We start from the raw sequence: 14,052 nt of genomic DNA on the forward strand, positions 1-14,052 counted from the left end.
ATGAACTGCATTAAAGATCACTGGGATGATTACTGGGAGCTCTCTCACACAGAGTATCACAACCAGTTTCTCCTCAACTACCCCTCACTGCCAGCACTCAGTGAGTCTACACACTCATCCAGCATCAACATCCGTCCTCTGAGACACTTTGAGGACGTGGCAGCAGCTGTGTCAGAGCTCAGAGAGAAACTACAGGACGTCCTGAGAGACTCATGGACAAACATCTCACTGATGGTCACTGAGGTGGATGTTCTACTGTCAGAACCAGAACCAAAGAGCAGAGCTGGATTCTTAAAATATTCATGTGAAATCACACTGGATCCAAACACAACATACAGTTATCTGTTACTATGAGAGGGAAACAGGAAAGCTACAATGATGGATCAACCTCAGTCTTATTCTAGTCACCCGGACAGATTCACTAATTATTCTCAAGTCCTGAGTAAAGAGAGTTTAACTGGACATTGTTAGTGGGAGGTGGAGAGGAGAGGGAAAGACGTTTATATAGCAATCTCAAATAAGGAGATCAGTAGAGATGGAAGTGAGAATGAATGTAGATTTGGATTTAACGATAAATCTTGGTCATAGTTTTTTTTTTTTACCCCTCCAGGGGGTCTTTTGTGGGCTCTAGTGTCCCTTATGTGACAGTAGGCTGACAGGAAACAGGGAAGGAGAGTGGGGAAGACATGCAGCAAATGTCGTCGGGTCCGGGAGTTGAACCAGCGACGGCCGCATCGAGGACTCAAGGCCTCCAAATATGGGCGCTAACCACTACGCCACCACGGCACGCCCTTGGTCATTATTTTGTTACCAAAATGGATTTAAATTTGTTCACAACACCACCTGATGCTTCATCCAAGGTCCAGTTTCCTCCAGAGTCGGAGTGTACCTGGATCACAGATCAGGTATTCTGTCCTTCTACAGCGTCTCTGAATCCATGACTCTCCTCCAGAGTCCAGACCAGATTCACTCAGCTGCTACATGCTGGAGTTTTTGCTAAGTTTGACTTTTCTGCTGAGTTCTGTGAGCTGACAGAACTCTATTAGTCCTGCAGAGTTATAATAACATGTAACCCAGCGACACTATTTTCTTGATCATCGCCGTTTTATGTCTAAGCTCCTCAGAAGTCAATAGTCAGATATTGTCAGCACTTGCTTGTCTTCAGATTTGATGTTATGATTCTGATTAGTTTGTTCATTTCCTAACACTATTCTCTATTAGCAGCAAAGTGTGAATTAAAATGACAAATGGTTCCAAATGTTGAAAAAGTGAAACCAGTTCTTTGATCCTGTTCTTGTTTGAACACTTTTTTAAAAAAAAAATCTTGACCCACATGAGGCAACAGATATTTTCTCACTGTGGTCTTGAGCTGATTTCACGTCTCGAAGAAACTTCAGAAATAAAATGATCCTGTTGCTTCACTGTTTATCTCTATTGGTGATGGGACACTGTCCTCTACAGGAAGGTTGTATCATTACAGTCATGGGATTGTTTATTATCGATTCATTATATAATGAATGTGTTTTTCTAATTGTAAATAAAATTACAATTTTGTTTGATTATTTCTGTCTTTGTGTGTTTTGTGTCTTGTAATTACATATTTACATATATATACAGTATATAATCAGTTTATAGATGCAGACTTCTACAAGCTCCTCACAGTTCATGTATCTGTTCAGAGTTACTGTGTAAGGAAAACCAATTAAAAAGCAACAAGTTATGAACTGTGTGACATTGTGGAATATAACATAACGTTGCATAATTTAAATATTTTTATGATGCAATGTCCCATAATTGTCGAACCGTAAGAATAAAGATGCAGCACCAAGCAGCCATGAGCTCAGGATTAATCATTAAGTGAATATTATTAGGAATATTATAATGGAGAGTATAGTGTATAACTGCTTATTGTGAAAAGTTTCCTGAGATGCTAAATAGAACTGAATTGATCAGAGAGCTTTGTAAAAACAGGAGAATTGTGCTGTGAATTATAATCACATAATATGTGATGTTATATTGCTTAATGTACACATATTAAGCCATAATATGTGCGCTGTTCCACCACTAGAGGTCTCCCTGCAGCTCACCTGCTCCTCTCTGTGTTTACCTCCCAATCTCAGCGCTGCTGTAACGGTGGCAAACTGGACAAAAAGCACCCTCTTCTGCCCGGTGCGCCAGAAATACTGATGTAAGCTGCCTGGTGTTCCATCCTTCTGGGATTTTTTTTTGTCCGCTACACCGTGTGTTAGTGCCACTGTCCGTGGCGAAGGTGAGTTTGGTGATCATTGTGGTGAAAAATGGCTCAGTGACTCAAACACTGCGCGACCAGACAGCAGCTACAGGCGCTAGCACTGTTAGCTTAGCATGAAGGATTGTGCACACGGGGATCTCTAAAGCAAATCAAGTTAGCACATTTCTCTCCGAGAAAACTTTGTGACAACAGACTACTCCGAGTATATTCTATAAATATGTCCATCTATTTTCATTGATTATAAATTTTGGCAACGTTTGCTGATAAGTTTGTTAGCTTAAGCGGCTAACAGTGCTACGTATCAGTTTAGCTTGGCTAACAAAAAACATAAATTACTCGCTGCAAAAACGTTATTGCTCCTGTAACATTGTCATTATTTGATGCCATTTTGTGTCATTGTTTATATCCCCAGCAGAGACTATTTAATTATTCATTCACTAGTATATATTTGTCGTGACTATTTGTATTTCAGGCGTTAGCTCGCTGGCTAGCAGAAGCTACACCGAGCTTTTTAATGGCCTCCGCAGCTGCCTCTTTGTTGCCGGGGTTCAAGTGATGACTGTAGACTGTTGTCTAGTTTGGTTTTATGTCACAATTTTATATCGAACCGCCGAGGTTTGCAGTCCCAGAAGGCGTCAGTTGGTGTAAATAACACAATCAATCTTGCTGTTGGCGGGTTTAATGGTCAGTGAGGTGCCAAACTCTGTACCTGGAGCTGCACACTTTAGACAGCCGGACTGGTTGAACAGAATATCACTGATGATTGGGAGTCAATAAAATAAAAACCTGGTAATGTTTCCGTAGGGATCCCTTGGTTGTTTTTTTTTTTTGATCAAATGAAAAATCAAACCCGTTTTAAGCGCATGGTTCCAAACTCAGGCTAGAAAAGTGTGGCTTGTTCATATATGGATAGGAATGGAAAAAGCAAAGCATGGAAAATGCTTCTGTTCCAACACATTACTCTGTTGTCATTCTACTATAGAAAAGGCACATCATTCAGCCATTCATTTTCAAAGCCAAGACCTTCTTGGAACTGCACCACATCATAAATCCATCTGTCTGTTTATGCATCCATCCATTTGTCCCTTCACGCTTCTGTACATCCACCCACCTGTCCTGCTTTTCTAATCATTATTCATCCATCCTTCCACTGATGAACTCACTTAGGATAAATTCATCTCTGTTTTTAGTGCGACTCTTTGGCTACATGGGGTTGGTTGTCACATGCTTTATTACAGTTTTAGTCGATTATGAGCTAAAAAATGTTAAATGATTCCTACACAATGCTTCATGGTGTCAATTTTGAAAGTAATTTGATTGTTGTTTTGTTTGTTCTGATTTCTTAACCCAAATTATCTGCATTGGTAGACTTCAACTAAACTACCAGTCTGTATGACAGGTAGTTTAGTCCAAAAACACTTAATTTAGACAAATGGAACAGAAATATCCCTTATTGTTCCACAGAGCGGAAATACAAGTGCAACAGCAGCTTTTAGGTATATTGGTTCACAAAAATATCAAAAGGTACTTAAAAAAATCTATATACTTTACAAGATTGTGACATAAAAAACACTTTGCAGTTATCAGAAATAGATAACTGAGTCGGATGATTTTGATTTGGTCACATTATAAAATATTTTCGCCTTCATCTAGCTTTGATAAAAAGTTTTTTTTTCAGTCGCTGCATCTTTTTAACTTCAATATAAGAAAATCTGCATTATTTTACATCATTTTGAAATGGCAAAAACTTGAGTCAATTGTGGAAATTCGCTGTACAATAATGTATTTTCAAAATAATATGTTTGTCAGAAACTTGTCCACTGTTTCCCAAACATAACAGCGGTTACCAGTGCTTATTTTACCAAAGCTCATACATGCTGTTGATGTTATTACGGCAAACAAATAGCCTCTTATATTAGTTTCCTAAACCTCTCTAGTTAGATGATTGGATTCAGTAACTTTAAAATAGTTTCTCCTTTAAAGACACTCTAGAAAAAAATTTGCACAAAATTTGAATCACACTTTCCAGGTTATAATTAGACTTTAGTAGCTTATTTTATTGTGAACTGGTTGTCTCCTAACCTCAGATGTTGTTTTTTGTCTCTGTAAACTGTAGTTTGTGCTTCCATGACAGAAAATGTGAGGATGTTCATCCTTGTTGACGTCTGTTGCTGCCTCCTCCTCTGTTAAACGTCTCCACTGAGGCTCGCTGCTCTTCAGGGCAATCAGCGCACTTTAACTATTTTTATGTGTAGCTTGTGGCTGAGATTTATGAAAGTGACATCTTTGGTTTCATGGATGGTTTAGAGGAGCATTGCATGAAATTGGATTTCTTAAGATACTGGGTTAGGTCAGCCCCGTGCAACACAGGAAGGAAGTTCTGCTGAGAACCGTTTCTTTACAAAGAAACTCTTTTTAGGTGTAATGTGCGCCTGCTGTGGAGAAACGGATTTATTTTTATGTATAGTTGAGATAAAAATGAACGTATTCCTGTTGTGACTATGACCTGTACATTTTATTTAGACAGCAGTCAGTTAATTCAGGAGGGAAAAAATGAAAATGTGTAGTTCCATTAATGTGCATCCAATTAAACTCTTCTTTAGAAAAACACTTTAAATTTGTCTGAACTTGAGGACATCTCAGCTGCTCAGCTCCTATCAGATCTACTGGGCTTTAGTTAGGCCACTTCTGAGCTTTAAGCCAGGATTCAGATTTATAGTTTGTACTGATAGAAGTTCCTCTTCACTTGGTTTTAGACCATTAAATATTTTCCTATTTGTTTTTTTGGAAACATGAAGGTATTTTTGCAAAATCTAGCAGCACTTGGATGTTTATCTTTGTCTGAAAAAGCTTTTATCATCCTGCCGTATCCCAAAGCATCGACTCAAGAAGAGACTGTTGTCTCTACAAAGCCAGAAAAATGTATTTACTTTACTTTCCCCTTGAAAAGAATTATTTTTTCTTGGCATTTTAACAGCAGTGTTCATTCTTTTTATATTTTTATATCCACTCTGTATTGTAACCTTGTATTAAATACACTTTTAGGCCTTTCAGACTAGAAATAAACAGCTGATTTCCATAAAAAATGCAATTGTGTACCTGAAGCGGAACTGTTGTGTTTGTAATTTGAATTCATTGACTAAAAAACATTCATTACAGGAGCTGAAACAACAGGCTGTGAAATTTCTGTTAGAATCTTTGGGGTGAGAAGAATAATTATGTTTTTGTGGGGATTTAATGACTAAAATAAAATGTCAAAACTAGATAAATGTGTTTAATCAATACCACAGTGATAGACAATCTTTTAATTTAACTGCATTGACAATATAGTTGCACAATTTGACAGTTTGAAAATAAATTTGCTTAATGGAAATGCCAATTTCAAAAAAAAAACTAATTTCTGTGAGTTTTGGTGGTACTTTTTGCAAAACGGTGATGGAAACACTTTTTCGCATCATGAGTCACATGATCAACAACAAGGTGTTGCCACTGGTGCAAACTAACAAAGAAGACAGGAAGTGGTTGGAGGACGATGGCTTGGTATTTTTTTATTGTGTGAACAAACTTTTTCACATGTATTTTTTTTATTACATTTCTTATTTCATGGAACCTCTTCAGTTACAAATGTATGTTTTTATGACAGCAGAATATCGTTAAAGATTTGTGCACGTTTGTAATAGAAACAGAGTTTATGTCACATTGTCCTGCATTAGTTGCGCTTAAAAGCCAGTAAATAAATAATTTTTTTATGCCAAAACAGAATCATCTGTTTCTTTCCTTATTAGTTGCCCTCTTACTCTCAGAAACACGGTTTCCTTTTCTGTGTTTTTGCCAATTCTGACTTTAAATCACTAAATAAATCAAACTGATGCTGATTCTGTGTTGTTTTTTTCTCTTAAAGCTGTGATGAATAAGGAGATCATGTCCCGTGTGGTGAGGAAGAGGCAGGCGGATCCTAAGGTGGTCCAGTACGTGTGGGAAGCCATCGAAGTCATTCGGAACCAGAAACAAATCGCAAACATGGACCGGATCTCCAAGTAAGTTCATCGCAGATAAGCATCACGGGTAATATTGGTGGCTTGTGGAGAGGATTCTTTTTTTATTTGCTTGAGCAATTTTATTTCTACCGAATCTGTTGGCAACAAACTTCAGAACTTTGAATTTTAGTTGTTTGTTGCAGCAACTGGAGGAGTTTGTGGTCTTTGACAAAGAAACATGGCTTCGCTAGAACTTGATTACACAGTGGACTAGCAGAGCATTCGCCTTCTAGATCAAACTTTGAATCATATTTAAAACTTTAAAAGTGTTGGTCCATTGATATGGATTTTATTTGCATTGAATGTTATGCTCAGATTTTAAAACTTTAATGAAAGACAAGCAAGACTGCAAATATTGAAGAGTTCAGTGTTTGTTGTCACCCAACATTGTAGCTTATAAAAATAACTGAAAAACAAGTTTGGGTTTTCATTACACATGAGCAGTAATCATCAAAGTTACAGAAAATAAAGTCTTGAAATGTTTCACTCTTATGAATCTGTGTATTACTTTCTGAGATATTAAACGTCTTCCATAGTATTATTTTTTTAGATGTTACTGTATTGAATACAGATCTTTCTTTGCAGTGTTTAATGTCAATTTATTGCTGAACAAACGTGGCTTAAATTAATAATTTACATTAGCGCTGCACAATATATCAAATTGCAATTCTCATTGAGAATATCACCGTCACAAAGCAATGTTTGGAAAAATATTAGATGATGTCGGAGCTCATGGAGTGGAAGAAATATTAATAAATAACAGTATTGCAGTGAAATACTTTCCTAAAATCATACATCTCTAATTTACATTAATTAAAACAATAGTCAAGATGTATCTAATAAAAGGTGATTAATGTCAATAAAAATAATTTCCTGAATCAGACAATAAGTTTTCTTCCACATTGTGATTCTTTTTAAATCTGTCAGTTTGTTTTATTTCAGGTTTCAGAAACATTCTGGATTTATTCTGTGTTACACATGGAAGCAAAAGTAAACAGTATTAACTGAGAAATGGCATTTATGCTGCTTCTTCTGGCTTTACAGATGGATTTTCTCTTCTTTACTAAGTCGAGTTGCTTTGTACAGAACATTTCAGCAAGAAGGCAGTTCAAAAGTGCTTTACCTCATAAAAACATTATACATCATCAAAATCATATGTTGGTCAATGTTGAATTTAATACCACTAAAAGCAGCTCTGAACAGGTGGGTTTTTAGCCTCGAGTTAAATGAACTCAGTGTTTCAGCTGTTCTGCATTTTGTGGAAGTTTGTTCCAGATGTGTGCAGTAAATCCTGCAGACCTGAATGATCTGGAAGGTTGATACAACAACATCAGATCTTTAATGCATTTTGGTGCTAAACTGTTAAGTGATTTATAAACTAACAGCAGTATTTTAACGTCTTTAGAGCCAGTGGGAGTGTCTATCTTCCTGGGTTTAGTGAAAAGTTCTTTTTTTTTTTTTAAGGCAGACCTGTGAAGACACTGTTGCAGTAATCAATGCGACTAGAGATAAATGCATGGATGAGTTTTTCCAGGTTTTGTTGGGACACTAGTTATTCCTGGAAATGTTCTTCAGGCGATAGAAGGCTGACTTTATGTGACTCTGAAGGTTCAGGTCAGAGTCCAGTTATCAGTGCTTTTAAAAGGTAAAAATGGAAGAAGATTTTCCACAAACTCAAAATGTGTTTTGATTTACAAAATGTTTGGAGAAATCTCCAAAAAGCTGCTTCTGGTTGGTTAACCTTTTCCTTCTCTTGGCAACATGAGGTTAAAAACATCAGACAAAGAAGCCACTAAAACTGTGATCAATACTTGTTGCTGCGTTGCTAACATGAGGCTCATCCATCCCATAATGCATCACCTCTCCCTCAGTGGCGGGTTGATGATCCTCCACCGCTCTCATGCTTTATGGCTCAGCGTCCAGATTAATGAACAGCTCCTCTGCTGCAGACCAAACCAAACGCTTTCAGCAAGTTGGCGAGCACCTTGGGAGCTGGCCGCTCGCCAAATGAGTGTCGGCGTAGAGTGGCTGTTGTCGTGGCAACAGTACGCAGCGGCATGCAACGGATAGCTCCCCCCTCTCTCTTTCTCTTCCTCTCTCTCTCTCTTGGCCTCCACCCTATCTCGCCCCTCTGCAGCTTAATTTCAGCGTGAGCTCAGCGGCTGGCGAGGTGGCGGTGATTACTTCGGCTCTGGAGGAACCGAGGGCGACGGCGGTGGGCGAATGATTAACCAGCTAGCCAACCAAACAGCTTCAGATCAATTAGTTATTTATTACCAAAAAGGTTCAGTTACCTGCAGATATCCTACTGGTTTTTTATTGAGAAGAAGAACACAAATACAGGTTTTTATGTTGTTAAATGAGACAAATATGTTTTTATTTTCATGTTTTGTTTAGGGATTGGCATTTATTGTATCGTTTATCAAGAGACACTGCAAAAACACAAAATCTTACCAAGTATTATTGGGCTAGTTTCTAGAGCTGATATCTTAGTTTTGTCTTATTTCAAGTGGATCAACTTAAAAGAGCATTTTCAGCCACATATAGGAGCTTGTTTTAAGTCAATCATTATTTAATATTGATGAAAAATTACTAGATCCATTGGCAGATTATTTTACTCTTAAGAAATTTTCCTCGTATTATAAGTGAAATAATTTGCCAATGGAACTAGAACTTTTTCATCAATATTAGGGAATTATTTACTTAAAATAAGCTCCTATATGTTACTGAAAAGTTACTTGTAAGTTAGTTTTGCTTTGCTTTTTTTTTATTAAGATTTTGCGTTTTTGCAGTGTAAGAATTTAAATAAATTCTTGTCACAATAATTTTCAATTAATGATGTTTAAAACCTCCCAAAGTTGTCTGTATTTTTGGGATTGTTCGTCTTAATTATCTGCTACTTTTTTTCTTTTTCATTGAGAGCATCACTAAATATTAAAACATTTGAAAATATGATTAAATCACATTTCTTTATGTGACTGGTGGCCTAAAAAAAGTTTATTACCAGATTTTTTTAAGAGGAGGATTTGTGGAGCCATGTCATACCAAAAGTTACATAAAAAAGAAGTAATTGTACAATAGTGTCACAAAATATTTAAGTTTGTTTCGTCCACCTCTTATCTGATTATAATAGTAACAGTTTTGGAGAAAACTCCTGACAAAACATGAAATTCTGCTTAGATTTTTCCATTTAATAATTCATTCAATTAAATGAAGTTAATGCAACATTTAATATGAAAATAATCAATAAAACAATGTGAGGCCATGAAACAATACATAAACTCAACAAACACATATTTATAGCAGGTGATCCAGAGTCTGGCTGATTTATTTCTTGTTCTGTGTTAATCAGCTGCTTGCAGGAAACGTTCAGTCTTCATCTTTTTAATGAGTTGAATCATTTCCCTGGGCTTCCTGACGTTCGGACCGTTTCGTTCTGTAATCTTCACTGACCTGGGTTCAGCCATGAGGCACGCTCCGCTCTTTTCCCACGTTGTTAACGACCAAACACAGACGGCGACCTTCTGGCTCAAGGCCACAGCTCAGGATCCGTGACCTTTCACACTGAGGTTCCCTGCAAGTCAGCAGGCAGCTGCAGGAATCAGAGAAGAATTTCAAATTAAAGTTCAGCTGTCAAGCAGGAACATTGTTAAAAAGTGAGAGAGAAAGAAGTTGCACATAAAATTTTGAAGCTGAAAGAACATGTTGTATATTTATGACTTCTCTAATCCAGCTGATGCGGTCTGCCAACTTTTTCTCTCTTTTCTCATAACTCTGAGGTTTCCAAAATGTTACAAACCTCAATTTTTTTCAGAGGCAGAAAGCTCTAAAGGATGAAACAAAGGTGTTCAAAGCGCGGCAAGGGGCCAGTTCACTGTCCTTGGAATGATTTCTTTGAGGATTAAGAATGACACAAATCTGACCCACCAGATGGATACTGTTTCATTTTTAGATTTCCACTAATAAAATCTTAAAATGGAAAGTTTTTAGGTACAACACAAAATAGTTTTTATGCTTGATGTAGCAGTTAGTAGGACCACAAACATTTAGCAACTTTTACTGAAAAGCAGGCTTTGGATAGACCCTTTCGTTAATCTCAGTACAACAGCAGTCTGCAAAGAGAGTGACCCACATGCAGGTCATATTGTTCAGCCTCAACATTTCAATCTCAAAATTTGTATTTATTTCTTTTAAAGGTGCAGTATCATGTAAAATTAAACTTTTTTTTTAGTTAGCTTTACATCATGTTATAATGTTATTCCCTCATGTTGTCTTGGTTATTTCATGTATGTCTGAGAAATCCTTTAATCTCCTTGGTAACCATTCACCTGTTCAAAACGCCTGGACTTAGCCCCGCCTTCGAGGCGCAACATCTTGAAGGCCTTTTCTTGGCTCTGTCTGCAGGTACCTGAGCCGGGTGTTCAGCATGCACCCAAAGGAGACGGCGCGGCAGCTGAGCCTGGCGGTGAAGGACGGGCTGGTGGTGGAGACCCTCACCGTCGGCTGCAAGGGCTCCAAGGCCGGCATCGAGCAGGAGGGCTACTGGCTGCCTGGAGATGAGATGGTGAGTCCAGAAACCGGATCCCAGCTCCTAAAGGTTACCGGGAGCAAAAACGTACAAAATGATAGGAAAAAAACACATTTTCCTTATTTATTTCTGTTCATTTGTTAATCGTAGTAACCTGCATTTCCTTTTACACACATGGTTTAGTAAAATCTGGTGAGTTTAGGGTTCACTGGTTAGTGTAACTTGATTTATATTAGAGATGCACTGAACTGATATTAATATCTGTATCGATCCCGATATTGAAAAAAAATCTAGATTGAATGTCAGTGACAATGTGTCCAATACAATAAGAGCAGATCTATTCAGTCTAATTCTATACTTTGTGCTCTGAGTGATGTCACGCTTTATTATTTATTTTACATTATATTCAGAATTTTTAATTGAACTTTCTGAACAATTTGAAAGGTTTGTTGCCATTTATTTTTACGTTTCACCAAAATAGTCACCCTGTTGTTTCTTCCAGTTTCAGTTTCTTTATTATTTGTTTTATAAATTAAAGTTGTTTTTGCATGTTTGACCAAGTTAGTGAAGCTATTGGTGTATTTACGTGTGCTGTACTGTCACAGCGTTAACAGACACATTTGTAATTCAGTACATTTATATCTGTGTTGGAAAAAAAATAAATGTTTTAAGCCTTTAAGCACAGTTTTTTTCTGCCTCAGATATCGGTATCAGAAATTAAAAAAGTGGATCAGTGCATTCCTAATTCATAAATGTATCAATGTTTTGGCTCCTTTAGCCTTTAGGCTTTTTAATACCTGAAAACAGAAGATTATTTACATTTTCTCAGTGGAAATCACCATAAAGGTGAGGATGCCTGAGATTCCCTCACCATAAATGAATCTGTTACCATATGAGACTGATGTGGGGGCAGATGCGACGTCTGCAGATGTCGCAGTCCTCTGTTACTGCAGTCGTAAACGGTGATGAGTAACGAACAGCGCAGCAGACGGCGTGAGACCATCTGTCAACACGTCGTTATGAGTCTCCGCTCCAGCAAATCGCTGCAGATCGTCCTTGAGCTCCTTTTTATTCTGATAAACGTCTCAAAACAAAATGGAGTGCTGACAAAAAGCGCTGAAATTATTTCTGTTGGAGAAATTAGAACAAAACTTAACAACCATAAGTATTCATACACCTTCAACTTAAGGCAGCCACAAACTTTATTGTTTTAAGGGGATTTTATGTGATAAAAAATGGAAACAAAATGATGGAAGATAGTTTTTTTTGCACTGCAAAAACTTGTACTATTTTTGTGACTGTTCCTGGTGCAAATGTCTTAGTTTTGTCTTATTTCAAGTTTTCTAACTTGCATGGTAACTTTTCACAAAGATATAAAAGCTTATTTTAAATCAGTAATTCCTTAAATGTTGGTTTAAAAATACTAGTTTAACTGGCAGATTATTTCAGTTATAGTAAAATGTCTTGTTGTAAGTGAAATAATCTGCCATTGGATTGGAACCAGTACATTTAGTTAATAAAGAATTATTGATTTACACTTCACGACTTCTCACTAGTTTGTCTCATAAAATCCCAACAAAATACATAAACAACAAAAGTTTCTGGTTGAATACTTTTGCAAAACGCTGTACTTCAAATCTGTTCCTAATGTTTTTTCCTACAAGTTTTTGTTTCTTAGTTGTGATTTTTACATTTACTACTGACTACTAAGCTGAACGTTAGCAAAACCTGGTCAATGTGACAATTTTTCTGAAATTATAATGAAATGTTTGATTATTTCTGTAATTATCTGTTGTCTATGAGTTCTGGCAATATTCCTGTCGTATTTTACGTTTAGAAATATTGGATTAATCAGTCAAAAGAGGAAAAGTTTTAATGCCAAAACCAGAAACATTTGTTCTGACCTCCTATTTATCTCTGCATTTTGTTTTCATCATGAACGAACAGTGGATTCTGCAGATCGTGTTAGTTACATCATTATAAAATATATGTATAATTGTGGAAAAATGCAGATTTAGGTCATGCTTGTGATGTCCAGAGGAGCTGCAGTCATGTTAGCATCATTTAAACACTCCTCTCTGAATCACTTGCAATCACAGGAGCCGAAAGCCGAGGGCAGCAAGGTAAGGCCTGCATTGTTGTTTCCAACCAGGGTTTGTTTCTCATTTGATCCTCTGCTGCCCCTCATCGCCTCCCCCTCCACCTAACTAACATCATCAAAATCAGTCCTGCCACAAACGGTGCCGTCAAGGATCGGAGTGAATCTTTTTTTTCCCAGCAGGCTGCAGAAAAAATTCACATAGGTTGATTTAAAACTAAAAAATGGTGGAAAATCTTACATTTTTCCTCCAGTTGTATGACTCTCTATGTTTCCTCTCAGCCTTAAGCTCTGGGCTCAGCTCTGCTGTAAAAAAGCTTCACGACGGTCTGACGCAGCGCTGTGGCTACTTTTCCTGAAAGTGAGCGATGATTTTACTGAAACAGGTGCTGGCTGCCAACCTGCAGGTTTGCTGCTGCTTGAGTTAAAATCAAACCAAAACCTGAAGCTTCTCCACTGGAGAAACATCCTGCAAATAATTCAAATCATAACATCATGAGACGTCAAGCAGGTTCAGCTTAGCTGCAGGTCGGTAGCGATCCCTAGTGAGCTTGGTAGTTGTAGTTTCTTTCAGAAGAAGTGTGTCCTGCTGTGATCTTGCCTCTGTCTGGCATGCTTTTTCTGCTCTGACTGGAACTGTGGGAGGGGTTAGCTGTCTCTGCCTGCTGCTAGCAACCCGTCCTGCTGGTTATTTCAGGAGAGAAGTCACTGAAAGGACAGAGCAGAGTGTGATGGTGAGGCCGGAGGCCCGTTCTCCCTCCGCCGGTACCTGGATTCAGTCCAGCTGGCCTGAGCTGCGTCCTCTGCCTGACCTCAGGAATATTTGCTCCTTAATCAGAAACCTGCTGCGTTTCCATCCCAAACATAAATTTTACAAACCAAAGTTTTCAACTCTCTGCCTCAGGCCAGGTTGGATTGAGTCCAGGTTTCACCAAAATGATCAGGTCCTGAAAAACTGCTGAGTATTTCAAACTAATTAAGCTGTTTTATTTTAAATTTATCCTGTATTTAATTGATTAAAGCATTTTTATGTTGCTGCTCTGTGTCCAAAAATTAAAAACCTGTTAAATCTCACCGGCAACAATTGTTGCCAGGCTTTTTTTTTTCCACTTCTGGAAGCGTTGTTTTGGCGTTAGGC

General features: G+C 37.6%; 1 protein-coding gene and 1 pseudogene across 2 annotated transcripts in view; both read left to right on the forward strand.

The window, feature by feature from the left end:
• On the forward strand, window positions 1–2,187 carry LOC111608852 (annotated as a pseudogene).
• zmynd11 (zinc finger MYND-type containing 11) overlaps window positions 2,091–14,052 on the forward strand; it is a 26,862-nt gene continuing 14,900 nt past the window's right edge. The window contains exons 1-4 of one of the 2 annotated variants that reach the window (XM_005796587.2): window positions 2,091–2,269; window positions 6,153–6,288; window positions 10,693–10,852; window positions 12,916–12,939. In XM_005796587.2, coding sequence (XP_005796644.1) covers window positions 6,158–6,288; window positions 10,693–10,852; window positions 12,916–12,939 — 315 coding nt within the window. In that variant the 5' untranslated portion in view covers window positions 2,091–2,269; window positions 6,153–6,157. The remainder of the gene's footprint in view (window positions 2,270–6,152; window positions 6,289–10,692; window positions 10,853–12,915; window positions 12,940–14,052) is intronic. The other variant, XM_023334956.1, reaches the window with a different exon arrangement.

The sequence above is a fragment of the Xiphophorus maculatus genome, chromosome 6 (genome assembly GCF_002775205.1).
Source record: "Xiphophorus maculatus strain JP 163 A chromosome 6, X_maculatus-5.0-male, whole genome shotgun sequence".
Classification (NCBI taxonomy): domain Eukaryota; kingdom Metazoa; phylum Chordata; class Actinopteri; order Cyprinodontiformes; family Poeciliidae; genus Xiphophorus; species Xiphophorus maculatus.